Genomic DNA, 26,403 nt, shown 5'->3' with positions numbered 1-26,403 from the left:
TCCAAGTGATCATAATAGGTTAGAGAAATAAGCTGGAAGTAACAAAATGAACTTTCATAGACACAAGTACAAAGTTCTTGTGAAGCAAAAGTGAAATGCGGAGGTAGAGCATGGGGCATGTATGTATTGTACTTGTGAGAAAAATACTGGCGAGTTGTTGATTTCAAACTGAAAATGATCCAGTTGTGTAATATGGATGCAAAAAAGGTAAATGCAGTTTTAAATTGAATCAGCAGAAGTATAATGTCCCAATAATGTAAACTGTCCATTTGCTTTAGTCAGAGCCCACTCATGGTGCACCCAGTTCTGGACATTGCACTTACAAGAAAAACTCAGAGAAATTGTGACAAGTTCAGAGAAGGGCATTGAGGATGATCAGGAGACTGTGAAGAAAATTTTGAGGAGCTGGGTATGTTTAACCTTAGAAAAGATGATAGGGAAGATATAATAGCAATCTCCAAATACCTGAAATGGTCTCACAAGGAACAAATTCAGGGCAGGGCGATACATTCTGACGGAATTAGAAAAAGCTTTCTAACAGTAACAGCAGTTTAACAGTAGAACCAATTATTCAGGTAAGTAGTGGACTCCCCTTTGTTGAATGTAGTAGGTGGAGGCTAGCTAACTATTTGTTTGGGGTGCTTTCATCTGGATTCCAGTACTGAACTGGGATTTGGACTTGACTGCTTAACTGACGCCCTCTAATTACATAATTCAGGATTTCAATTTTCAGGTGGAAGAATTTGCCAAAGAGTTCTTTTGTTCTATAATCATTTATACAGTGGCATGCCTTTTATTATATTGCTATACATTGTAGCTACATCAGGACATGTTATGTAATGCAACTGCAGCAGTGCAGTCTTTTGATACACGAATTCTTAAACTTGGTTGCTTTATCAGCTTCTATGCTTTGCTGACCTTTTCTATATGGGGAATTAAAAACAAAACACTCTGATGAAGTTTTATTTCATGGCAGTGCAAAGAAAAATGGCAAAAAGTACTAGTCACATTACAAATAAAAAGACAATATGGTGAAGAGTAAAACTATTTTCTTTTACATTTCAGCATCTGTTACTAAGAATATCATGTATCATATTATAGTGGTGTGTTGTGCTTTGGAGCAGAAATGGGCTTGCACACTGCATCTCTTGGTACCTTCTTAAACAGGTTGCATCTTTTCTTGGGCTCACATGGTGGCTTTGCAATCCAAGGCAATCTGCATTCAAGTTGGAGTGCTGACAGAGTGCAATAAAGTGCCTTGAGGAGGAATGGGCTCACTTTAACTCAACCCCATATTTTCCTGAACTTGTGCAGCTATTGTGCAAGCCTAGGAAAAGACATAGCTTCTTTAAGGAGGCAGCAGCAGGTGTGTGCACTGATGTCTACATGAAAGCACCTTTTTAGCTCAGATTTGAATTGCAGCAGATCCCTAATGTTAACTTACTTTAAAGTTGTTGGCTATCTTTACTTGTCTGATTTAGAATGAAAATTTACTATGGAGTAAATCTTAATTATGTACACATACTATCCCAATACTTTCTGAAGAATAATAATGCGGATGGGCAAATAGGTAGATTCATAGAGATAACTATAAACATTTGTTTAAATTGTTTTGCTGTTGTTCTACAAGGATATAATTTATTTGGAATGGTTGATAAACTGATTGAAATAATTTATTTTAGTTGTTTATAATGTGATTTTACCACTGTTAATAGATGAGAAATTTTTCCTTTTGCTTGAAGGATTATCAAGTGGAATTCATTTGCAGTTCATTAAAGCTTAAAGTCAGTGGACACAGGGTTAATTTTGATTTTACTGTGAAGAGGTGTGTACAATTATACATTTTAAGCTAAGCTTAAGTCTTAGTAATCTTGTGTGTGTGTGTGTGTGTGTGTGTATAGTATGATTATCATTAAATATTCCCTTCTCACCCCTATGGGTACTATGTGTCTTCCTCAACCTTGGGTCCTGTACCAGAGGCCTGGGAGTTTGAGGGTTCTGTGCAGTATCTTAGCTGTTCCTAGCACTGCACTCTTCTGGACAGAGAACTCTGATGTTGTTCCTGGGATCTGTTGGAGCCACTCTCCCAGCTTGGGCAGTATAAAAAAATTCCCTTCTCACCCCTATGGGTGGTATGTGTCTTCCTCAACCTCAGGTCCTCCCCCAGAGGCCTGGGAGTTTGAGGGTTCTGCACAGTATCTTAGCTGTTCCTAGCACTGCACTCTTCTGGACAGAGAGCTCTATGTTCCTGGGATCTGTTGGAACCACTCTCCCAGCTTGGGGGTCACAGCCCAAAGTGCCCCTACCACCACTGTAACCACTTTGGCCTTAACTTTCCACATCCTCTTTCAGGCTCTGGTACTTCTCCAGCTTCTCATACTTCTTCCTGACGTTGCTGTCACTTGGCACCGCTACATCTATCACCACCGCTATCTTCTGGACCTTGCCTATTATCACGATGTCCGCTTGATTGGCCAGTACCTGCCTGTCTGTCTGGATCTGGAAGTCCCACAGGATCTTAGCCCTGTCATTCTCCACAACTTTCTGTGTTATCTCCTTAGCCTGGTAGCCAGTGCTGTGAGCCTTTGTTTAGCAGTCTCCAGGGCTTCAGATGGAGTCAGGCCCTTGTATTTTTTCAGTAGCTGAGTCTTATCCTTAATCAACACACCCTTCTGTAGTTCCCCCAGCTGACTAACTTCTCTGCGAGTTGCCTTGACCTTAGCCTCCAACCTCTTTTTCTGGGTGGGGTCGTATGTACTCCTGTTTTTCCTTATCATGTAGCCAAGCATCTCCAGGATTACAGCGGTTGTATCATATACTAGTTCATTGGTTTGAGTTATAGTGGTAGTAGGGATTGTTGCGAGGGCTCTGTTGGCAGCTACTAGCATACTATCTGATGATGCTTCTCTACTGAGCCTTGGTAATCAGTCTCAAGAGTTGACTGTAGCTAGTTTATCCATGATCTCTTGCCTCATATCAGCTGCTGTGTTCTGTAATGGAGAAGGTGGCAGTGATGTTCCAGCTTCAGGTGTTGGCTGCACCTCCAGTTGTTCTTCTGGGTCTTCTTGAGTCTGGGATATAATGTGTAGTTGGTCTATCTCAAGCTGAGAGAGCAGCTTCCTCTTCACTATGTTGAAGCATTGGGTAAGTAGCTGTTTCTCAGTTAGTGTGGATGCAGGTCTTCAGTCCATCCATAGTTCCCCCATGCGTTTCATATATCCCCTCTCATTAGGTCTGCTGTTGTAGTAGCATCCCATCAGTTCCAGCTTCTCTTGTCTCGTCCATGTATGGTTTGTTCCAGTAGCCCAGTTATTATCAGATTGTCCTGGTTCCCCAACATCTGACGTGGACCTTGTTAATCCGGGCGATGTCCGAGCCGGCATGACTCTCTTAGTTTGTGTCACTCTCATATTTGAGGTAGGCAGGTGAAGTGTTAGGGGGTCTTTGCCCAAGGACCCCTACTGATAAGGTAGGTACAGCCGGGATTTGAACCCCCGTCTCTCGTTCCAGAGGTGGTGTTCTAACCATTATGCTATCCAGCCACTATATATGCTTGTTTACCTGTAAGAATATCTTTTTTGCAGAGATTATATATTCAGTCTGCAAGACTTATTGATTGCCCAGCAAGGAATGTTGAATACTCCTGTAATATTATATTAACCACAATACCTTTTCTGAGTGATAGCTTTTACTTCAGAATTTGCCTCATTGTGTATGGTAGCTTATCAACTATGACTCTAGTTCAAACTTAATGAAAAAAGATGTTTATTTCTGTGTGGCACAGGTAATCTATTTTCAGTGAAATGAATTGTGATTTTTTATAGAAGCAAGAACTGTCAATATTAATAATAAACCCAGAGAAAACCTGTTGAATGTATTGGTACTTACAGGTATTTTTATTTTATTAATCCTTAGGCTGTAATTGTAACTGAGAATGAATTTCACTGAACAAGAAGGATTTACTTCTGAGAAGACATTCATAGGATCGTATTCGTAGGTTTGGATCCAGAAAGAACCTTATGTAAACAGCAAAGTGTTTTCATGCACACAAGGTCTCACTGAGTCAAATTTCCAGTGCTTCCTATAGCCTTTCTGTGCCTTCAGCCAGTCAGAGAGTGGGGAAAGAATAAGCTGAAAGCAGGGTTCATCATGGTGCCATCATATAACTTCATGGACAAATGCTCACTATCTTGACCTGTCTCTAGTAATAACGTCCAAAGACACCCTTGTAATTTCTTTGATCCCACCCATACACCTTTTCAGAGCTTTGTCTCTTCCTTCTTCTACTTACCTCAACCTTGCCAAGCATAGTAGTTTTTTAAGCAATCATCCACTCACACCCCATGTTAAAGTATGTGGTTTCTACTTATTGCTTATCAGCTCAAGGGAACAGTCTTTACAGTATTTGTCTGGGATCGATTCGTTTTTCTTACAGTTCATGGTACCCTCAGTATTTTTCTCCAGAAATGTAATTCAAAGGTACCTTATTTTCTTTCACTCTTTCTCAAAGTCCAACTTTCACAATTTTACAGTCTAATTAGCCCTCCCAAATGGTGAAGGTAGTAATTCCTTGGCGGGAGATCAAAGATAGGTATTAGTTTTGTTTTAATTTATGTCTTCCTTGCTTTTTAAAAATATATTGTCATTTTAAAGTTTTTATTGAGGTTGGGACCTTAAAATAACATGACTCTCTGAGTCTCTGAGAGGCCTGAGTGCTCCATCCCGTATTATTCCAGAAAACCATCAACTTTTCAGAGACAGTTTATGGGGTTGTACAGGGCTCTGGGGAAGAATACAAAAACTGTGTTGCACAAGTGAAATTTTACTTGGCATATTCTAAATATCTCTCTTAAAATATACCTAATGTGTTATAACAGTATATCATTAAATAATATCCATTACAATTTCTCATTAATAGTTTATTTCTTTAAATTGTTGCCAAATTCTAAATATTTTAGGAGTGTATTATTATCAACATGAAGTAATCCAAAAAGGAGACCAAGGAATGAGATTTCTGCTTCTTATAAAAAAGGTTTTTTTTCCTCCAGTGCAAGAACAGTAATTTTGGTAAATCATGTTTGTATTTAGGTGGGAAGCAATCCAGCATCATTAGAAAACTTTGATGCAATTGTTTTTCAGAAAAATGCGAAGTAGCATGAAGAATTTTGAATATTCCATATAGAAAAGAAAAGTAACATCTGATATTAAACTTCAAGTTAAAATAATAGTATAATTTTTGTCCAAGTATGGCCCTTAGTGGTATAATAGTATGTGGTTTAATGCATAACCAATATAGTGGAGATTAGAAGTTATTGGAAAAGAGCCAATGTATTTAAACTATTTTGCACGAATTGTTTGTTTTCACAGAAGTCCCCTGCACTTGTCCTTTGTGTATCTCAGACAGAGGGAGCTGTGTTACGGCTTCTGAAGGAATTCAGCTTGCTAAAGAACTAGGAGCTACTTACTTGGAACTGCATAGCCTCAATGACTTTTACATAGGAAAATATTTTGGTGGGGTGGTAAGTATAGTATGTTAAGGTGCAAAATCTTTGACTTTTCTTCTTTTGAGTTTGCAAAATTCAAACTTTGGTGTTGTAAAGCTACATGACCCAAAATCAGGGCCCAGGCTTTGACCTGAAAATAACTTTGGATGAGTTAGCCTTCTCCAAATTGGCATCCTCCAGTTATGTTTGGATTGAAACTTCCGGAATTCAACATGACTTTTGACTGAAAATGTTGAGAAGTGCAATCCCAATACCTCAGAAGGCCAACAGCTTGGAGAGGGCTGACTTAAAGTGTTAGTTTATGCTGTCCAAACCATTTTTATAACTATAAATTGTGTAAAAGAAATGTGATTAGTACTTTTTCTCATTATGCTACAGAAAGTCATAGAAAGAGGGAGCAATAGTCATCCGGCAGAAGTCAGTGTAGTTCTTCTAGCCATCACTCTTATGCTTCATTTCCTAAAATACATTGTTAAAAGAATAGCATGAGCTACTTAAGAATCTAATGACTTGAAGTTCCTGTTCCAGATCACTGTCATCACTGCTTGCAGGGTCTACTGGGACAGCTAATTCGTTTAGTCACCAAGGGACGGGTGATCTAGTGAGGTAGCTCCATTATTAACATACCTCTGGCTATAATCTTTTCTGTTTTATTTCTGCTTTTATAGTTTTTGATCTTTTAAAATTATTATTTTCTAATTTTTTTAGGGAATTATTGTTTATACATTTACTGTTTTATTTTATTGCATTGTTGTACGCCGCCCAGAGTCACTTTCATGAGATGGGTGGCCATATAAATTTGATTAATAAATAAATAATAAATAATAAATGACATACACAAAAGAATCAATGTCTTAAAAACATAAACAATAGTTCTCAAATTATTTCTGAGAAATGATATGTGCTGCTATTAATAGGATTACCAATCTTAATTTGGAAGTAAGTGTTTTTCTCCAGTTAATATTTTTTCAAATATTGGGCACTTTGCTTTGCTGATTCAGCCACTTTAAAAATGAGCTTCAGGGAGTATTAAGTTTCTCACAGTGAAAACAGGATGGTCAATAAGCCGTAATGATAAGGAAGGTTATTCTAGATATATGCTGAAAACTTTTTTTTTTAAAAGTATGAGGGATCCTCACTTGTGAAGTTTGCTGATTACATTTTTCTGTAAGTATATGGTGTTTCTTATTTATACAGATTTCTAATTGCAGCATTTCTAAGTGCTGGTCTATTAAAAATAAAATGGTTTTTATTTCCATTTTTTAAAAAAAATACCTCTGTAGTTATGTAACATCATATAACTATTATTACATTTATATCTCACACAAAAATAATTCTATGAAGTAGGATAGTCAAAAGAAAGTAATTGACCTAAAATCATCCAGTGAGTTCCATAGTCCAGTCAGAACTCAAATCTAGATTTTGCCTGTCCAAGTCAAGCAATTTAACTTCTATAACTAAATTAGGTATCATGATGCTTTATCATTATATTCTATATTTAAATTGTTGTTACTGGGAAGTAACTTTTATATATTATAGATCAGTGTATTGGGAAATAACTGTTGGGTTTACACATCACATTGTATCATAATATATTTGTTTTTGACAGGTATTATATGTATAGAGAGAGCCAGTTTGGTCTAGTAGTTAAGGCAATGGGCTAGAAACCAGGAGACTGAGTTCTAGTACCTAGTACTTAGGTATGAAAGCTGGCTGGGTGACTTTGGGCAAGTCATTCTCTCTCAGCCCTAGGAAGGAGGCAATGGTAAACCACTTCTGAAATCTTGCCAAGAAAACTGCAGGGACTAGTCCAGGCAGTTGCTGAGGATTGGACACGGTTGAACAGCAAAAACAACAACAAATATGTATATAACTATGTTGTTGTAAACCATGTGTTGTAAACTTAATTATAGCGTTGTGTGACCTATGAAACACACCACTGTGCCTTATTCAACAAATTAAGCATGACTTAGTTCTTTATGCAGTTGGCCTTATGTATGAATTTTCATAATAGAGCATGGTGTGAGTGTGTGTTTGTGTGTGTGTGTAATCCATTCAGTCATGTCCAATTCTCAGAGACTGCCTGGACAAGGTTTTTCAGAAGTGGTTTGCCATTGCATTCTTCCTAGGGCTGAGAGAAAGTGACTGGCCCAAGGTCACCCAGCTGGCTTTGTGCCTAAGGCAGGACTAGAACTCATGGTCTCCCAATTTCTAGACTGATGCCTTAACTACTACACCAAATTGGCTCTTAATGTAAAATAAAGCACCAGAAATAGAATTATAACAGTTAAACCCAACCCAAAACAAAATTATGTATGACTCTATGATTTATATTCTATCCCTTAGAATTTATAATAATACAGTAATAAAATTATAAAACAGGGAGCTTCCTAGATTTTCTCAGGAAGTGAGTTCCAAAATTGAGATAACATTGCAAAATAAATAAATGGTGGATTAGAAACTCACAAAATGAGTCTGATTCAATGGGAGACCAGGGACAAGAACTGAGACAATGAACAGGTTTATATGGTTGAAAGTAGTTCCCTAAAGGAATTGGGTCTCAGCTGGGGTTTTTTAGGTAAAAGTTAGCACCTTAAATTGAAGCTCTGAATAAAGTGGTATATGTTATTATCAGAAAGTTCCTTTGGTAAAGTTACTGACAGTTAAAAATAACTTTCTTTGTACCTTGACATTCTTCTTCTATGACAATATCCTTGTTATGGGTTGTGGTGGGGTGTGGTTAGTCTGCTTTGCTGCTTGTCAATAGCATATCTTTTCTGCTTATAAAATAGAAACGTTTTTGTTGTCTATAGAACACAGGTTATGTTAATGAGCATGTTATTAATATGTTAATGTTAATCATGTAGCAGTTTCTAAATTTAAGACTTCCCTTTGTTTTAGATTCTTAAGAATTCAGTTAGTTGACTAAAATAGATTACACTGAGACTGCCAACATAGTTTCTTTCGGTTTACTAGAAGCAGCATAAGAATAAAAATATTCTGGATTCCTTCTGTAGCCTGGGACACATCTGTTTGTCATTTTGAAATGTAGTGATATCCTTTCCTTAGACCGATAAAAGATATAGGATTCCACCTGCATATTATTTTCAATCTATAGCTAATCAGATTAAGCATCCTCAATAGTGAAATGACTTCTGGGTAATGCTTTATGAAATAGTGAATATGCGCTGACATTTCATTAACCATGCTGCTAGTTCAAGTTTGGTTTCTGATTTGCTTTGAAGAAGCAAGCAGCATGGCTAATGAAATGTCAGCATATATTCACTGTCTCACACAGCATTATCTGGAGGTCATTTCACCAGTAAATACTAGTTGTGAAAACTTGCACTCTGGGATTAAGCATACTAATACCCTCTCACACACACACACTAATTTTTGTGTTATCTTTCCTTAAAGATTGCATGGGTTAATTATTCCTGGTTCTGCCATAAGGCTAAATTACTAATACAGTTTTTATCACACATGTGAGTTGGGGTCATTACTTAGCTCTATGTTATATAAAATTCGATTTTTATTATTTTATTATAATCAGCTTAGAAAGTTGTGACATTAAATCAGGAAGGAATATACAGACCTTATACCACATGTCATTCTGCCTACCTGTTGCAGGGAAAGGTGAGGTAGTACAGACTTTCCCATCAGGTTAACTGTGACCATTTGCTGTTTGTCTCTTGCTCTCCTAGAAGTACAACCCTCAGTGGCCATTCCAGCTCAGCATTTATGTGACGAGTGGTGATTTGGTCCAGGAACCAGGATTTTCCCTACATATTTGTCTCAGATTTGACACTATAAAAGAGTACTTTTAATCCTTTTAGTACTCTACAGTCAGCTACGTTTTTGTAACAAACATATAATTCTCTTAGATTGCTTTCTGCTGATTTTAGTAAGAATTAAACAGTTTTTAAGCAGGATTGCAAACTGTATACAAGAGTACTCATGCAGGAAAGCTTTGATTAGCAGCAACAGCAATAATTCGACATAACTTGGGTGACACTGATCAATTGTATCTTCTTAAATGAGTTTGTTTACGAGATTTAGTAATACATGTTTTGTTTGATTTTAGCTGGAATATTTTATGATACAAAGCTTGAATCAGAAATCATCTGAAAAAATGAAGAAAAGGAAGAAAAGCCATAAATGCCATGGAGTTAAGCCACCTCAGCTTGATCAGCCAGGTGTAATGCCTTCCAATGTCTGTGTTGCTGTGGGTTGTATTGTTATTACTTTCAGAGCTCATGAAATTAGAATTTAAAATTGTATTTCCTAATGGCATCTCCAACCTTTCTCTGCGAGGGAAAGCATTTGGAAATTTGATAAGGTGTCATAAGTTATGACTTTCATGGGAGGAGCTCATTCACAAATGATTGCTGTCATGAATATATTCACAAAATATCACATTCACAGAAACCTTGCTGAAGAATCAAGATATAATTTAGAGGTGGGATCTTAGCTCCTAAACACTGGCCCAATCATATGAACACACATTTTTGAATTCAAACAGAAGCCCACTTCACAGAAGGCAAAGTGATGATGCTAAATTACAAATCACTTGCAGAGAAGCTAAATACATTAATAGGCAAAAGGCTTGAATTCTAAAACTCACTTCTTGACCTACAATTCTCCTGAAGCTCATTTCAAACAGACAGGCACACACACTGTTATTCTCACTCACATTTAGTAAATGTACGCAGCTCATAAACTCCTATCCCTATTTCTTTTCCTCAGTAGGGTCACCTTTTTTTTTTTTATCTCTTCAATCATGTCCGATTCTTGGAGACTGCCTGGACAAGTGCCTGCAGTTTTCTTGGCAGGTGTTTCAGAAGTAGTTTGTCATTGCCTCCTTCCTAGGGCTGAGAGAAAGTAACTGGCCCAAAGTCACCCTGCTGGCTTGGTGCCTAAGGTGGGACTAGAACTCACAGTCTCCTAGTTTCTAGCCTGATGTCTTAACCACTACCAAACTGGCTCTCTTATGGTCACTTTAGGCCTCCCTAATCTCTCTCCTTTCCCCTTGAACCCAAGGTTTCCTGTTACTTCCTGCATCAAGTTAGACTCCAACCCACCTCTTTTTAGTTTCATTCATCCCATCTTACTGTGATCCTACATTAGTTCCACACTACTACTTCCCCATGTCAAATAATCCTTCAATCCCCCCTCATCCTAGACAAAGTTTCCTCCCAAGTCCTAATCTTCCTCTCACCCTTTTAAGTCACTCCATAGTGAGCTGTGGTTTCCTTATTTCTCCTTCCACTATCAAACTAGTTTTCCCTCAGTTTTTCTGCTGCCATCTACAAGTTTGCTGTATTACACACAGAAGCAGTACTGTAGGGTTTGCCCTTTCCTTCCTGGCTTCTTGAAGATGGACAGGAGCACTTTAAAATGAAGTGCTGGTCTCTAGTCATATGCCATCCTTACTATACGGTTTATATTTCCAGAAGCACTCAGAAGAATAAAATGGTAACTGGATAGAAACCAGAACATCCATTTGAATGTTTTTTTTCTTTAAAATAATGGTATCATATGGGGACTTTATTAGTATATGGATACGTGTCTGGATATAGGCATGTTTTCCACCAATTACATAGTGCATAATGTTCCCTAATTATACAGGAAGAAGTTGATATATAATTCTTAATGCTGACTTTTCAGGTCCAGGTAATTCTGACAGAAATCTAGTGTGATGTAAAGTATCAGTGATTTATGAGCAGATCTGTCCAAATTTCTTTCAGAACAGATGTGAACATAATCTGTATCAAGACAATACGCTAGGGGAGAGGCTTATATAATGCTTCCATTCCCCAGTATAAATTGAATATCTCAAAATGCTCTTTATTTTTTTTAGGATAAACATGGAGTGTGTCATGAGTACTGATGGTGAGCAGGAGGGGGCCCTATCCAGGGGGGAAAACACATGCATAGTAGTGAGGAGTTAAGCAGCCATTCAAAGAGACACAGATCAGACCCGCCTTAATTTTGGGGGTTTATCTGTCTGGGTTTTTCCCACGCTTCTTCAGTTTGTTAGGATTTTCTGTCTAATGTAGCAGTAATAAAACACTAGAGACCTATTCCTTGTCTCAGCGTGGTTCCTGACTGTTAGGACAGAGTGGCTGATTAAAAAATAGCAGAAAAATAAGATGGTATCATAATCTTTATGCAATTTTCTCTCTGCTCATCTCAGTTTTAAAGAATCTATTGCAGGCGGTTGCCAGGAGTTAAGGCTGATGAAGGGACCAAAAAAAAAAAGGAGACATCTGATTTTGACCTCTGAGGTCTTATCTAGTATGACGTTGACTTTAAAGAAATGAGCTTTGATCTTTCCTTTCATACAGGACTGAACAACCTTTTTGTGCCTGAGAGTAGCAGTAGGCCACAGTGGGTAAAATAATGATGCAAACTGAGCAGAGCCATGTCATATACAGGGTGTGTGTGAAGAGTTATTTTACTTTTTTCTAGGATTTGGAGGAGAGTAGGTTAAGGTTTGCTTGTTTGTTTGTCTGTGCTAAGCCTATCTTAGGGCTAACCGTGATTTTCCCTGCAGACAGGGAAGCTTCTGAAGGCTGCAGAAAGGTGGGTGAGAGCTACAGTATATTGCCCTGGTGCCTACCCTCCATTTGTGACTTCAGTTCATCCTCTAGCTCTCCTTCATGTGAACAATGATGGCAACTTTAGTTTTTTTTCTCATTTCTCCAGATAGCATCTTAGCTCTCTTTATTCTAAGAACTATTAGGCTTTCTTCAACAGAAGGTATTCTGTCAGAAAGAAACAAAATCTTCAGCAACTGCACTTGAAAATTAAGTCATCTTTAATGCAACAAAAATATCTGTGGCATTATTCATAGTACAGACAATCTTTGTATTCTGAATATAATACAAATATAAAAAACTAGATTTGAAGTATAATGGTTGCATATGGAGTGAAATTATGTTCTTAATATCAAATCTGAGTTCTACAGTGTAGTTGTTTGCTGGAAATGCTTTTTAATGCTATTGCCTATGTGGATTTAACGTCTGGATAAAAGTCTTCAAGATTTCAGGATAAATGTAGTTAGAGCACAACTTTGTAATAAGCTACCAGTGTCTGGCAGCAGCTCCTCATAGCTTGCCAAATGCTCTAATAGCTAATGGATTTTTTTTCCTGACTTTTCTGTGCTGCTGTTTCCATCTTCCCTTGCCTCAATTATGATAATTTTAGTGTAATGCTGAACAACCAGTACTTTCACAGAGTTGTTTTCTGGTCAAGTTGATTTCTTTTTGCCTTAATTATTAAATTACTACATTTTTATCTAATGACTGCAAAAGTAGTCTAAGAACATGTCTTTATGATGATCAGCCATTAATTCAAATATGGAAGAATTATGAATAGCTATCTCAACAAACAGTGTAGTTCTGTATTGTTATCCTTGTAGGCTAGATATTCCATGTCTATTATCTGGTGATGGAATTGTCTTCCTCAAATTCCTCATAGTCCCTCTTTCCTGAGACAAACTAAGCTGTGAAACAGAAGCCACATTTTAGCTTAGTGTTTGTATGAAGCCAGCCAGCCAGTCTGTTTAGTTTATGATTAAGTTTCTCCTGCAAATATGTCAAGTGTTGTCTACAGGGGGTATATCAAGGGGAGATGGACTAATGATAAAAGCAGTCACCCTGTTCCAAGCCAAGCCAAGTCCATTTTGTTTGTGCATTATGATATCATATGTATGTAAGGGCAGAGCTTCAATTGTGATAATTTTATGAACAATGATTTTATGAACAGTTTATTCATGAATACTTTTCTAACATATGCTTTTTTTTTTAGAAAAAATGCCTATCTTAAAAGGTGAAGCCTCACATTATGACTCTGATTTACATAACTTGTTGTTCTGCTGCCAGTGTGTTGATGTGATATTTTACTCTGAAGACTTGAAGGAAGTAGCAGAAGCACACAGGATTGTTTTATGCTCTATTAGCCATGTCTTCATGTTGCTTTTTAATGTGAAGAGCCCAACTGACATTCAGGATTCTTCTATCATTAGAACTGCTCAGACTCTTTTTGCAGCCAATCAGGAAACTGTGTTTCCCATTTTAAAACATGGCACATCATGCAGTTCACCAGTAAGAGTTATTGTTAAAGACTCATTCTTCTGTTCTTGTTTGACAGATATTCTGCACTTCATTTATTCAGGTATCCTCTCACAATAGTTATAGCTGCTTATTGCAAGGAAGAGCTTATTTACTGCAAAGAGGCTACATATTATTTCATTAATATGGAGGCCTATGCATTTTGAGTTAGTTAGCATATATTTTGGCTATATCACTTCTGAGTACAGGTGGAGACATACGTGCCTAGTCCACCAAAATATTCTAGGCAAGCCCATTAAAAAAAAAGCATATATGCAGTATTCTGTTATCCTTATCAAAAAGCTCCTTTAGCGTAGGGTTGCTCCTTTAGCATAGGGTTGCACATGGAGTTCCCACCAACTTCCACTTGAGAAGCTTATTAGATTTATTGCCCTGAGTGGGGGTGCCCATGTTCTCCAAGAGCTCTGTGTATGCATCAGAAGAGGAGTATGGGAATGCAAAGAATTTGATCCTGAACATATTTATATGTGTGTGCAGGTGAGGGATGACTTTTTACAGTGTAAGTTGCTTCAGAACCAAAACGTTTCCTCTCTACTTCCAAATCTAGAAGGGAGACTTATAACCATGTGGGAGCACAGTAGTCTGAATGCCAGCCATATCTGTGGAGGACTCCTATCAGACTTCGAAGAGTCTGGCATAGTCTTTCCTATTTTCTTTCATCAACATTTAACAGTTATTTAATGGCACAAATATTATTTTATTTTCTATCCCACCTTTATTATTTTATAAATAACTCAAGGCGGCGAGCATACCTAATACTCATTCCTCCACCTATTTTCCCCACAACAACCCTGTGAGGTGAGTTGGGTTGAGAGAGTGATTGGCCCAAGGTCACCCAGCCGGCTTTCATGCCTAAGGTGTTAAACTGACCCCAAACTGAGATATGAATGGAAGAATGTGTTGCTTGTTTCCATTCACACTGTACCTGTATCTTGCTAGTGTTAGTGATCTCAGCACAGCCAAAGTAGTCAACTGAAGGGACTTCTGTGTCAGGATTCTGTCCAGTTGGAAAACAATTTTTCACCTCTTTGTTCCCATGATATGAACAGTGTTAGACTGCTGTGCTGCCTTATGTCTGGCTCAGCTGCAGTATAAATGAAAGTGATATGAAACTCATTTTGGGGGGGGGGTGGCTGGAAATATTGTAGCTCTGTTTTCCAATTGGAAATAACCTGTGTCACCCCTTTTCCTAGTTCCTGAGCTATTTTTTCAGTTGTTCACTTATTTAATGGACACTCATGGAACAAACAGAATTAAAATATAAAACACTGAACATAAAAGTCCTGTTCACAGCAGAAAGTAAGCATACCTATTTTATTGTAAACCGCCCCAAGCCCCTCCTTGGGAGGGAGATGGGCAGTGATAAAATTTGATAAATAAATACCTAGATTATGTTCAGATCCTTCAGTTTGTAACTGTTATTACTATACCAGATAATTTTCTAGAGACATCGTAGTCCTGGTCCAGTTTTCTACTTCTCTGAAGCTTGGGAAGATCCTATATAGAGATAAACCACATTTACACACCATTCAAAAAAGACAATAAGAAAGCTAAGAAGGAAACAAAAAGACGAGAACACATCCTCTCCAGCAGCCAACACCCAGATAAGCAGGGATTAACACCAGGCGAGCAATCAAGCAGAAAACAATACCCTAATCAAGGAACTACCAAGAAAAAAGTCACACCCACGCCAGAACTGGCAGTGCAAGCTACTGTATATAAAGAGGGAACAAACCCCCCATTCACCAGCACCAATGATGTTACCTAGCTGGGTAATGAAATGTCTGCAAGCAAACAGCCAAGCTCAGCACCAAAGACTCCACAGATCCTATACTGTATATAAAGTGTCAGTCTGCTTGGTTTATTTCTCTTCTCTCCTTTTTGTGTGGAGTAGAGGTGAAGGGATCCTTTTTTTTTGCTATAGGATCTGGAAAAAGCCAAGGGAAAGAAATGTTTCCTTCTTGTTATCAGCATTTGAACTGGCAGAAGTGAAGACAATTACTGCTTCTGAGTGTTGGAGAGTAAAAGTGGCAGGGTGGCAGTGCCCTTATGATACCAATGGAATTTCTTTTGGTATGGGTGAATGGGTAAGATTTGCCTTTTATTAGATTCAGTGTATGACAATTCAGTGAGAACTATAAAAGTTAAGTATCCCTTGCAACAGAGCTACAATCTTTAAGGGAGACCTTGTACAACTCAGATTGGTAACAACAATTTCTTGTGCTAAAAATGATATTTTGTGTGCCCTTCTAAAAGTATTACTTGCTTCACACCTATAGGTGCTTTCCAATGGGAACTATTGGAAGAGCACATTAAAAAGAAACTGAAGAATCCTGGGAATGTTGAGCTTGTTCTTGAGAGAGTAAAATGTATCTTGAAAATTCCAGGAAAGGCAAGTTAACATTTTTATTATAAGAGCAAGATATAAAGAGATCTATTTGTTATCCTTCAGATATGAGACTTAAACTTTTTTAGAAAAAGTATTAATATTTTTAATAAACTGTTGGGAAAGATTCTTAAAAGTAAATAAAAAGTTTTGAGATTTGCATAGATAAAACAGTTTTTAAGGAGAAGTATTTGCTTGGTGTGAATGCATGATTTATTCTGTTTTCTGAATACTGGTACAGAAGTGTAAATCCATAGGGCTTTTGGAACTGCATTCAAGTTAATTTAATGTGAGAAGGAAACAATTTGAATTTTTGAAATAAATGCCAATTCAGATGTGGCCAGTAGTATTGGTATCCCTCCATTTTTTCCCAAATAATCCCAATTTGCTGTGAAGTAAGTTGAAACTGATACAAGTAAATGGCATCCACCATTCTTTATTCCACAGTCCATAGAGCAAACACTTTTGATGTATAACTAAGCATATTCTTATAAATAATAAAACCAATTAAAATGGCATGGACATAATTATTGATACCCCTAACTTAATATTTTGTAGCACACCCTTTTGAGTGATTATTATAACTGATTATTAATACCAGTTATAATATTAACTTATATTATTAATATCCCTTGGCTTTTTCCAGATCCTATATATATGAAAAAAGGGGATACCAATACTTCTGGCTGCGTCTGTATATGTAAGGTAGATTGTATATTGGAAAACAATATTTGCACTTGTAATTGTTGTCACATCAGGGATACCAAGGCGGTGACTTCTAGGATGAAACATATGCAACTCCCAAGCTCCCTCGTCATCTGTTTCTTCCATAGAAAAAAGAACCCAATTAAGTCCTTTATTCTTTGCCACATTTCAGCAGGTGGCAGCAACTGCCCAACCTTGTCTGAGTCTGAACTTGAAAGCTAAGCAGGATTGGGCAGAGTTAGTGTTCTGATGGGAGACCACTGGTAGTTCTAGGGCTGTAGGATCAAAACATATCCCAGAAAAAGACACTAGCAAGCCAGTCAAGTAACATTGCCAAGAAAACTACATGGATGTGTTATTGTAGTCAGTGGGAGCTGAGCTTGACTTGAAGAAGTCTTTATTTCTTTATGCACTGGCATTATCTTTTCTTCAGACCAACATTTTCCTTCTCTCACTATGGATAGGATGTAGGATGACATAATGAGAGAAAAAAATAAGAAGAAAGATAAAATATAATATTTTTTCCTGTTGGATAAAATACAGAACAAAGTAATGTGAGGTGACTTTGTACACACTTGCTTAGTCATTGTTACAGAAAAATAATACTTCGGATTGAGAGAGAGAATTGTGTTGATTGAAAGAGTACAAAGAGTACAAAACTCTGATTAAAGCATGGGACATTATGAAATTTTTAACTAAATTCTTCCCTAAAAGCCAAATTCTTCTAACCTACATTTTTTCTAGCAATTTCATTTTCCAAGAGGAATAGGATTCTGGAAGAACAGTATTGTTCTTTACAGAAACAATAATATTATAGTAAAGACTGTCTCTTTTCTCACAAGTGTCTTCCCAGAAGTTCCCTTGTGTTACCTTTTCGGACTTGTTTGCGGTGGTACTAAAGCTTCCTACTAGCGTTTCATGTTAGCTGCGCTTTAAGCTCTTTTCTTCTCTTGCCTTAGCATTTCTCAGTATATACTCTACTCTTCATCAATTAGTCTCAAGCCTGCTTGTGGATTCTGTCATTTCAGTTGGTGTTTTTTTGTATTATATATTTTTCCCCCAGATCAGCTCTCAGCTTGTTGGCAGCATTTCTTTGAATTCATAGGTTAATTGGATCTTAGGAAAGCTGTTTCATTAGCCCCTACATCTGCTAAGAGTCCAGTACCCATTCAGTTGTTGTTTTCTGGGACATCTTTTTTTGAAGTTGGATTTCCAGTTCCCTGGATTTTCATTTAGGAATGTGTATAAACACCTCAGCTGGTAAGATTCTGCCCACAGCACCTTTTCTTCCTTGGAAGGTTGATACTTGCAATAAATATTGCATTGTAATTGTCAGCTGAGGTTGTGTCTCCCACAGTTTACAGAGTAAAATATACTTACAGTATTGACATTATGTGAGTATCTATAATGTGAATGAGAATTGAAATCTTCCAATTACATTGAACTCAGCATTCCTGAATCAAAATAAATGTCTGATGATGGCAATTACACCTAGAAAGTATGAGCCACTGTATGACACAAATTGCTGGTAGTAGAAAAATAATTAAGGAAGATCTGGAGATCAAGTGTTATGGAGCAAATGTTTATAAAACAATGAAATGGAAGGACCAAAGATAAATTTGATTTCATTTGCTATAAAAGCAGTAGCAGACAGACAGTTAAAAAGCATTAGCTCTCATATATTTAACCATCTTCTCATTTTGCAGGTTAACAGTTCACAGCATTATAGAACTTATTTGTCAAAAAGACCTTTACAGTTATGTAACAGCTCTCTCAGACTTTTCTTTAACACAACGGTATTAGCTGATGTCATGTTCAAAATACAAGGTATGATATAACTAGTTTTTTCTCATATTTTGTTTAAATAATACAAAATGATAACGTATCTCCTGAACCTTTAAGGCAACGTTTTCTTGAATTAATTGGGAAACAATATTGGAAGTCCATCAACATAAAAAGAGAAATTAGTCTGTTCCTTTCTCTAGTGGACCAGCTGGGTGACCTTGGGCCAGCCAGTTTCTCAGTCCTGGGAAGGAGGCAATGGCAAACCACTTCCAAAAAAAAAAAAAACCCACCTTGCCAGGAAAACTGCAGGGACTAAGTCCAGGCAGTCACCAGGATTCAATACTGACTTGAAGGCACCATAAAAAATAATAATAATAATAATAATAATAATAATAATAATAATAATAATAATAATAATAATAATAATATCTTACAAAGCTGCGTGTTTAACTGAAAAACAAATCTCATTCCTTGGACACTTATTTTTGTACTTCTTCATTGTGTTGCCAATCAAAGACCTGAGGGGAGCGGCATCTTGTGCATAATTACATCCTCATTGACTTTAGTGATACTTAAGCACATTGTGGGCAAAAAGCCTGCCTTTAGCTGCTTTTGTGCATATGCATGCATGAGTAATAACAAGAGCTTTTATTGACTTTAAATTGTTATTTAATTAAATGATGTTTAATTACTTTGGTTTCAGTTTGGAAAAGTCACAGATTTTCTGAATGTCTGTGAAATAGGGTTATGTGTGCAAAGGAATTATTTTCTAGATATCCCTTTATTTTGAAAAGAATCTGCAACCCAAACTAAAAACAAACAGTCCTTTGAAAGGAGAAGAAAATGCAACCGCATAGCTTGGCGAAAGAGACAGCTTAGTTTTAAAGGTTAATCTTTGGACATTTTGTGTAGGAAGTGAAGGAACAATGGGTGCCATTGCTTGTCTCAGAATTCCAAAGAGAAATAAAGTGATATTAACCAGAGTGCCATGGTCCACTAAAAACAGAGTACAATGAAAATAATATTTTGTATGTTAAAGAAGCTCCTCCTTAGATAAATTAAAAAGGGAATATCTCTTTTAATATATTTTAAGAATGAATAGAGAGTAAGGAAGATGATCTGAACAGAAATATGCAAGAACCTAGGCAACAGAGTCTGAAACATATTTTAAGCCTTGAAAAACAAGATAATATTTGGTAGTGGCTAGTGGTAGTATCCAGTGAATAAGGGAGTATAAGACGTTGTGGGGGTGGGCAGTGAGGGGAGGTACAGCACAATTAGACTTTGCAAGATTCTGTTCTTAGAGCCAATCTCAATAAAGGTAGTTTAGCCTTCGTGTGGAGTGGATTTTCTGGTCAGGTCTACCTTGTGGGGCTGACAGAATGTAGTGCACAGATGAATGAAAATTGCATACTATTTATGATGACTGAATTGTTGGCAAGAAGTACATTACTCAGTTCCAGAACCATTTAATGATAAGGTTCAGCTGAATATGTGAGGTAATAATTGGGAATACTTTTGTGGATGTGCAAAGTATTGTTCTGTCCTTGATGAATAAATGATGATGGCACTTAAGTAGTCATTAGTGAGTACCATGCATGAATTTGCTTATAGATAAATACCTTGCCAGAATATATTGCTACAGAATAATGCATTATAAATAGGAAAAGTTGGGGCAATATTTAAAAGGTTTTTATTCCTTAACAGTAGATCAAATGTCAAATTGCTTCTCAGCAACTTCATTTTCAGAGAAATAGACTGCTTAATTGGAGCTTTCCATTGCACCTGCAAAATAAATGTCTCAGTCTATTCTTTGTTTCCCTTTAGAGAAAGAGGTAGAATTTATGTTGGGCGCTACTACTGTGTTAATTAATGAGAATAGACATTTAAATTAACATGTAGAAGATAGTAATTTTAGGTATACTAAAGGCAGTTGGAATAGATTCACAAATCAGAATATTTTATGCTAAACAGACTGTGGATACAGATTCCATTAAAGCTGAATTACTATATACACTTACCTAGGATAAAATTACATTGGAACTTACAGTATATGATTGCAGTGTTAATAAAATGATTGCTGTAAATCATCCTGCTTCAAAATCCCCTCTAGATGTATTAGAATTGTAACACTCAGGTTTGCCAGCCAGCATAGCATGGGACCTGCTGGCTGGAAATTTGCAGTCCCAAAACAGCTGGAATGTATTACATTGGGGAAGGCAGTTATAAACTACCATAAATCAAGTTTAACTATAGATTTATTCACCTTGTGAGGTTTTTCTTGAAATGTTAATGGTTGATCAGTGTTGCTGTTTATAAATATTTTGCAGCAAAAGCATTTATTTATTTCTTACTAAAAATTGTATGCTGCCTGTTTTCATCCTACCTCTTTCCTTGTAGGTGCTACAGTACCAGCTCACAAAGCAGTCCTGGTGGCTCGCTGTGAAGTAATGGCAGCTATGTTTAATGGCAACTATATTGAATCAAATAGTTTTTTGGTTCCAGTCTATGGAATTTCCAAAGATACATTTCTGTCTTTTCTAGAGTACCTGTATACAGACTCCTGCTGTCCAGGTATGCAAATACTAAATTATTCATGTACCTTCAAATTTCATATGCTGCTGGTATATCAGATTGCTCTTTCATTTGAAAGGAGGAAAAGGCTTATTTCTGCTATGCTTTCCCATGACTGACTTAGGATGCAATCCTCAGCTTAATTTGCTGGAAGTAAATCCTACTGAACATAACACTTGGAAGATAAACATGCATAGTAATATAGTTCTGTTGTTGTGATTGCTGCAATGCCAATCACAGATATTGGGGAAAAGTCACATTAAACCTAGTGGGTTTATTTTTGAATAGCATAATATACTGTGATAGCTCAAATAGATATTCTTGGGCTGAAAATCTTGGCTTTGTTTTTCAGAAAGCTGCAAATATATTGAATTTTGCATTTGAATATAAATAACTTTGAGCATTATGTTATTACTTATGATTAAGATTAAATAATGGTAAAATATCTCAACAACACATTAACAACAGTAGTCAGAAACAGGTGCTTCTTAAAGCTTGATTGTATCCTGTTTATTCTAGACTGAGATTCCTAAAAGTCTGAATCGTTACTCCTTGAAATAAAATTAATGGGATTTAAGTTTAGTTAATTCAGACAGATTCCAATAGACATGAATAGGCTAAAATGCATACAGTATATGTTGAATAAAATGGTTTTATACAACCTGTTTTAAATCAAGAAAGAAACTTTATGTTTATTCATTTGCTAGCGACTTCTGTGGTATGTGTTTGGGTGTGAAGAAGTGAAAGCGTCATATTTAAACATTCATTGCATTAATCCTTGGTGTAGCCATTTTGAAGAGATGGGATGAGGATCTATTTCACAGATATCAAACTTCAAGGATTTGTACAATAGATTATATTTAGTGGCAGAGCTTCTTTAAAAATTAATGCTGAATTCGTGGTTTAGGAAGTACAAACTAATATGGTATGTAAACTGATATGTAATTATTGCATCCATTTTAATCCTGGTTTGATATTTTAATCAGCCAGCATTCTGCAAGCCATGTCACTTTTAATATGTGCTGAGATGTACCAGGTTTCAAGGCTCCAGCACATCTGCGAACTTTATATCATTACACAACTCCAGAGCATGCCTAGTAGAGAATTAGCATCTACAAGCCTGAGTGTTGTCAGCTTGCTTCAAAAAGCAAAGGTAAGTATTCCCTGTTGATATATTGTTTGTCGGCATCTTTTCTCCAGCTAACAAAGACTGACTCATTCCACAATGTCATTTGGAAGTAAGGGTTGCTTTTATGTATTGGAATGAAACAGACCACTTGCAGATTGCTAAACGTTATTATATTAAACTGCAGTTAAAGGAACAACTATAAACTTGATTCATAGCTGAAAGAACTAGTTGAAGATGTCTTCCTTTTTCAATACTAGCAAAGTCATCTATGGAAAGACTGCTCAATACTAATATTAATTTGAGATTCCTATCATAATGCTACCTTATTTACCCTGCAAATTACTGCCTTATATGGTTTCTTCTATCACACTTACTGTGTAAACTTCTTATACTAGCACTTATAAAATTCTCAACATTTTGAAGCAACAGGAAACACTTTTTTTCTGGGTAATCTGGGAAAAGTTGAAATGTATGAACTATTTATTTTTTAAAACCAAACATAAGTAGACAGTGTATTACCTTGTTACTGTACAGAATGCATTATCCATATATAGTGATTTGCTCATAAAAGTATGTTTCATATATAAAGCATGTTTGATATATAAAGTTGAAAAGTATAATTTAAACATTTAAATATAATTAAACATTTCTTAATTGAGTTTAATTGAAATATTTTAAATTTTTAGTACAATAGAGTTACATACTGTTGAATTGTAAGGAATGTGGCATGCCTTCATTTTTGTCTTAGGAAGAGCAGACAGAGAAAACACTGAAAATGGAAGAAACCATAAAAATTGTAATAAAGTTATATGTACTGTATTCTGTCCCCCACTGTAGGAAATAGATGAAGAAAGCTTTAATTTAAAAAAAAGTTGAGAATAGGTAAAGAAAAACAAAGTCTTAAAATGCAAATGGGGCTATATGAAATACAGTCTAAATTGGACCCATTTTTTGAACTGGAAGTACCCTAATTAGGTATTAACAGTTTCTACTTCTTTCAATCCCTTACTTTTATCAGTTTTATGAACATCTGAAAATTGAAGTTTTACTATGTTGAGACCATTATTTTCTAACATTTCATATTATTTGGTATGATGGCTTTACAGCAATCATTTTATATAATGTACAAAGAAAATATTAGAAAATATTGTATGGGTTTGGTTTTAAAAACCCAGCATTTTCCATTTTCTTTTCTTCTTGAGCAAAAAATTAAAATTTCCCCATTTTAAAAGGAAAAATAGAAAACAGGATTTGGATGCCTACCCCAAAATTTCCTTCCCTTATATCTATTAGATTTGTAAGGCTTCATCTTATAATGACCATTATACCTGAAATTATATCCGTTTTTCTCAAACAGGAAAAATTCTAGCCATTGATTGATTTCTAAAGATAATCAACTTTAGTTTTCCAAATTCCCACACTATAGTCCAAATCATGATAAAATTTCTTAGTAGTTTCTACTTAAAGTTTTAAGAAGATTCATGCAGCATGACACTGTATACTTTATACAACACATAATTTGGTCCTCAAATATACCTACTCCTTGTTTAGCGACCTTGTTTAGCAGTAATATGACAGTAATAAATGGTAATAAAAAATTCTTTTTCTGGCTAATGCACGCAATTACCACCAAATGTCATATGCATGACAACATGTGGCATAGCTGTAAGAGAGAACAACAATCAAAGATTTTCGCAGCATCTCTTTGTCACGTGTTCACTTAGCAACCATTTTACTTAATAACCTGGTAGTTGGAATGGAACTTGGTCGCTAAACGAGGAGTGAGTATAGTCTTTTCAACTATTTCAGGCAACTTTAAAAATATGAATCTGTTTCTCCATCTTCTTCCTGTTGTCACAAAATGCAGTACATATAGACATAGGTTGGTTATCCATTATGTTGAAAATGCTAAGATCTAACATACTTGATATATAATGTTTTTTTTAATCATGATACATACTTTAGTAGTCAAGTTACTTATGATGTACTTTAGAAGTATATATGGACACTATATTTCTGCAAATTAAGAACCTATTCTAGTTACTGTATTTGACCTAAACCCCTTGCTATAGTACCAATGCTCCTCTGGGTTTTTTTAAATATTTTTTTACAGTTTCATAACTCTGACTGCCTTTCAAATTGGCTGCTTCATTTTATTGCTTCTAATTACTTAATCTTCAGTCAGAAACCTGAGTTTGAAGATCTTTCAGGTAATTCACAACTTGTTTCCTAAATAACTTAATGTTTTGGGGCAACTTGTATAGTTTTCTGTATCAATTAGGTGTACAAACTGATATTCTTTTAGCAAGAGGATTGCTGTCTTGCCACCAATTTTAAATCAAGTGAAATCTGTCTTTCTACATTTAATTAGGTCCTAACCCTTAAGAACTGAGGGTTGCTCTGCAAATATTGCATGAAACAATTTCTTGGATACTTAAGATTTACAAATCTTTCCAAAACTGTCAAAGGTTGCAGGGAGACCCCAAAAAGCTTATAAAGGGGGCAAATGGCTTTGAGGGATTAAAGAAACACAGGCCTAAAAACAGCAGTCACCCATGCCCAAGTCATCTCATGATTGGACTATTGCAAAGTACTCTACATGGGGCTGCCCTTGAAGACTATCTGGAAGCTACAGTGGTTCAAAATGCAGTGGCACGAGCAATATCGGATGCAAATAATAATAATTTATTAACTATATATGCCACCCAGCTCTCATTACCATGTGTCATAGCTGCTACATGAGCTACATTGGTTATCACTCGGCTTCCAAGTGCAATTCAAGGTGCTGGTCATTACCTATAAAACCCTTTATGGCATTGGGCCTGGTTATTTGTGTGATCACCTGTCTCTAATTGTTTCTGCCTGTCCAATACCTTCAGGTAGAGTGGGTGTACTCCCGGCCCCCTCAATTAAATGTTGTCATCTTGTGAGACTGGGGAAGTGTCAGTCATACTTTGATAACATAAACCAGGGGTCCCCAAACCCCGGGCCACAGACCAGTACTGGTCCGTGGCCTGTTAGGAACCGGGCCGCACAGCAGGAGGTGAGCGGTGGGCGAGCAAGTGAATTTGCAGCCTATTTACAGCCACTCCCCATCGCTTGCATTACCACTTGAGCTCCACCTCCTGTCAGAGAAAGCAAGCCCATTGGCTGCTATCACCAAACGGCATGAAGAAAAAAGAATAAAAGGTCGGGAAAAAGGAAGTGCTCGAATCGTCCCGAAACCATCCCCCACCCCCGGTCCGTGGAAAAATTGTCTTCCATGAAACCGGTCCCTGGTGCCAAAAAGGTTGGGAACTGCTGATGTAAACCACATAGATTTCTGGCTTATAAAGAAGAAATGTTAGACTTACTAGACTGGATAAGCAGTTTTCTAGCATTAAAAAGATGTATAATACTTTCCCTTTTTTTCTTCAGTGGAAGAACGCAATTTCGTAGAGATGCATAGATGGCCTTCTAGTATGTACCTGAGACAGCTTGCGGAGTACAGGAACTACATTCATTCTCGGAAATGTCATTGTCTAATAATGTAAACTAAAAAATTATTTTTATTTATTTACGAATTATTGAAAGCTATGCTTTAGGAATCTTAAAACTGAAAGTCAATATTGAGCTTAAATGTTGCACTTGCTAATGAATAACTACTATACCTTTTTAAAGCATGTGAAACATATTATAAGCATATGCATTTACCCAAGATGTATTTCAGTTGTGTTGTTGGGTCTGATTCTATACTATTTCAGGTTTTTTAGAAGAATATGTACTAATTTGAAATATTTGTTAGCCAATAATGTATCTAGGATTCCAGGAGCTTGAAACAGAGATTCTGCATTAATTACTTACTTTTTTTAGCTATTTCTTTTAAAGATTTTAGTAAGTTATTTATGAGCTTTTTAGGAATTTTATATTTTGTAAAAACAAAGGGCTTGTAAAAAGAACATTCTATTTTGGAATTAAAAATGTACCTCCTCGTAATCTGCATCAAATTTCTGAAAAAAAATCTTCAGAAAATTATTTGTTTTCCCCTCTCTGAGGAATCTGATATAACAAAAAAGTCCCAGTATGGTTTTCTGGTTCCTGTAGAGCAAAAGATGGTTAAAAGATATTGTACTGTTATTGTTTTCAGTATAATTGCCTATATAGAAGTATTTTCTCAAGTTTTTTGTTGTGGAAAAAAATAACAAC

The 26,403-nt window shown here is 36.3% G+C and overlaps 1 protein-coding gene across 1 annotated transcript in view; it reads left to right on the top strand.

Moving 5' to 3' along the window:
- Positions 1 to 26,194, top strand: part of RHOBTB3 (Rho related BTB domain containing 3) — a 33,981-nt gene extending 7,787 nt beyond the window's left edge. Inside the window, exons 4-13 of the mRNA XM_063295405.1 lie at positions 5,368 to 5,519; positions 9,589 to 9,700; positions 13,317 to 13,682; positions 15,919 to 16,035; positions 17,036 to 17,049; positions 18,437 to 18,557; positions 20,916 to 21,089; positions 22,076 to 22,242; positions 24,332 to 24,428; positions 25,636 to 26,194. Of these exons, the coding sequence (XP_063151475.1) occupies positions 5,368 to 5,519; positions 9,589 to 9,700; positions 13,317 to 13,682; positions 15,919 to 16,035; positions 17,036 to 17,049; positions 18,437 to 18,557; positions 20,916 to 21,089; positions 22,076 to 22,242; positions 24,332 to 24,428; positions 25,636 to 25,751 (1,436 nt within the window). The 3' untranslated portion in view covers positions 25,752 to 26,194. The remainder of the gene's footprint in view (positions 1 to 5,367; positions 5,520 to 9,588; positions 9,701 to 13,316; positions 13,683 to 15,918; positions 16,036 to 17,035; positions 17,050 to 18,436; positions 18,558 to 20,915; positions 21,090 to 22,075; positions 22,243 to 24,331; positions 24,429 to 25,635) is intronic.
- The last annotated feature ends 209 nt before the right edge of the window (positions 26,195 to 26,403 follow it).

Source organism: Candoia aspera, chromosome 2, assembly GCF_035149785.1.
Source record: "Candoia aspera isolate rCanAsp1 chromosome 2, rCanAsp1.hap2, whole genome shotgun sequence".
Taxonomy (NCBI): domain Eukaryota; kingdom Metazoa; phylum Chordata; class Lepidosauria; order Squamata; family Boidae; genus Candoia; species Candoia aspera.
The sequence above is the reverse complement of the archived record's forward strand: the minus strand, read 5'-3'. Positions and strand labels throughout refer to the sequence as shown.